We start from the raw sequence: 1,118 nt of genomic DNA, 5'->3' as shown, positions 1-1,118 counted from the left end.
GCCAGGGTCACACGGCAGGTCAGCAGTGGAGGAGTTCTTGAGTTCGGGTCTTCCTCCAAGCCTAGGGCCTGGTCTGGGACCCCACAGCTTCCAGCCTCGCTTCCTGTGCGCCCCATCAGCAGCACCTGCGGGAGCCCTGCTGGGCCCGGGAATGTCCTGGGCTGCTCCTGCCGTCCTGGCTTAGGCGTCCACAGCCTCTCCTTCCCTCTCAGACGTGTCTTGGTCTGGTGATAGCTGTGTGGTCACCAAGCCCGAGACAGCCTCCCGTGAAGGCCTGACCGGTGGCTGTGCGGACTCTGGCGTCCGCCTTGGTGACCGGTCCGTTCCCTTTGTGTGTGGGCCGGCAGCTGTACAACCTGATGACGATGGCTTTCAAATACCAAGTGCTGCTGTGCCCCCGCCCCAAGGACGTGCTGCTGGTTACCTTCAACCACCTAGACGCCATCAAGGGCTTCATCCAGGACTCCCCAGCCATCCTGCATCAAGTGGACGAGACTTCCCGGCAGCTCATAGAAGTAAGAGCATCCTCAGTTCACGGCCTCGGCCCGCAGCTGGCCCTCATTCCTCTGTTCTGTGACAGCAGAGTGAGGAATGCCAAAGCCCGCCACCCTGCCAGGACATTCTGGAACTCGCCGAGTACTGGGGCAGCCCATGGTACAGTGGTTCAGTGCATTTGGAGTAGCTCCCACATGGCCAAGCACAGTTCAAATCCCAGCCCTGGAGTTTGGAAAACACACCAGTGCTTGTGTGTGCGTGTCCAGAATCCCGGATGGGGAGACGGAGGAAAGGGGATTGCGCCATGGCCGTGCCCCGTTTCTCCCTCTCCTTCTGCCCACCTGGCGATTAGAAAGAGACTCCCCAAGTATGCCCTTGGGTGATTTAATAGGCGACGTGGCCCTGAGGCCTCTGACTTGCCTCCGGAGTAGAACGCGTGATAAGGGCACAGACGCTTCCTCCCTGCTGAAAGGGAGCGGCGGGCGCTGTGTCGCTAAGCTTGGGAACAGTCTCCGTAGGTATATGGGGTGGGGTGGCATCAGCGGTGGCAGGGCAGTGGGCTCCCTGCTGCCGAGCCCTCTGGCTCCTGTCGCTGAGCAGCCCCTGCCTGCCTCGCCACATCC

General features: G+C 61.4%; 1 protein-coding gene across 1 annotated transcript in view; it reads left to right on the top strand.

Annotated features, from left to right (window-relative positions):
* Nucleotides 1–1,118, top strand: part of OSCP1 (organic solute carrier partner 1) — a 36,352-nt gene that overhangs the window by 19,371 nt on the left and 15,863 nt on the right. The window contains exon 3 of the mRNA XM_006158574.3: nt 348–515. Within this exon, the coding sequence (XP_006158636.1) occupies nt 348–515 (168 nt within the window). The remainder of the gene's footprint in view (nt 1–347; nt 516–1,118) is intronic.

This window comes from Tupaia chinensis, unplaced genomic scaffold (assembly GCF_000334495.1).
Source record: "Tupaia chinensis unplaced genomic scaffold, TupChi_1.0 Scaffold000604_1, whole genome shotgun sequence".
Classification (NCBI taxonomy): Eukaryota; Metazoa; Chordata; class Mammalia; order Scandentia; family Tupaiidae; genus Tupaia; species Tupaia belangeri.
This window is presented reverse-complemented; position numbering and strand designations above follow the sequence as displayed.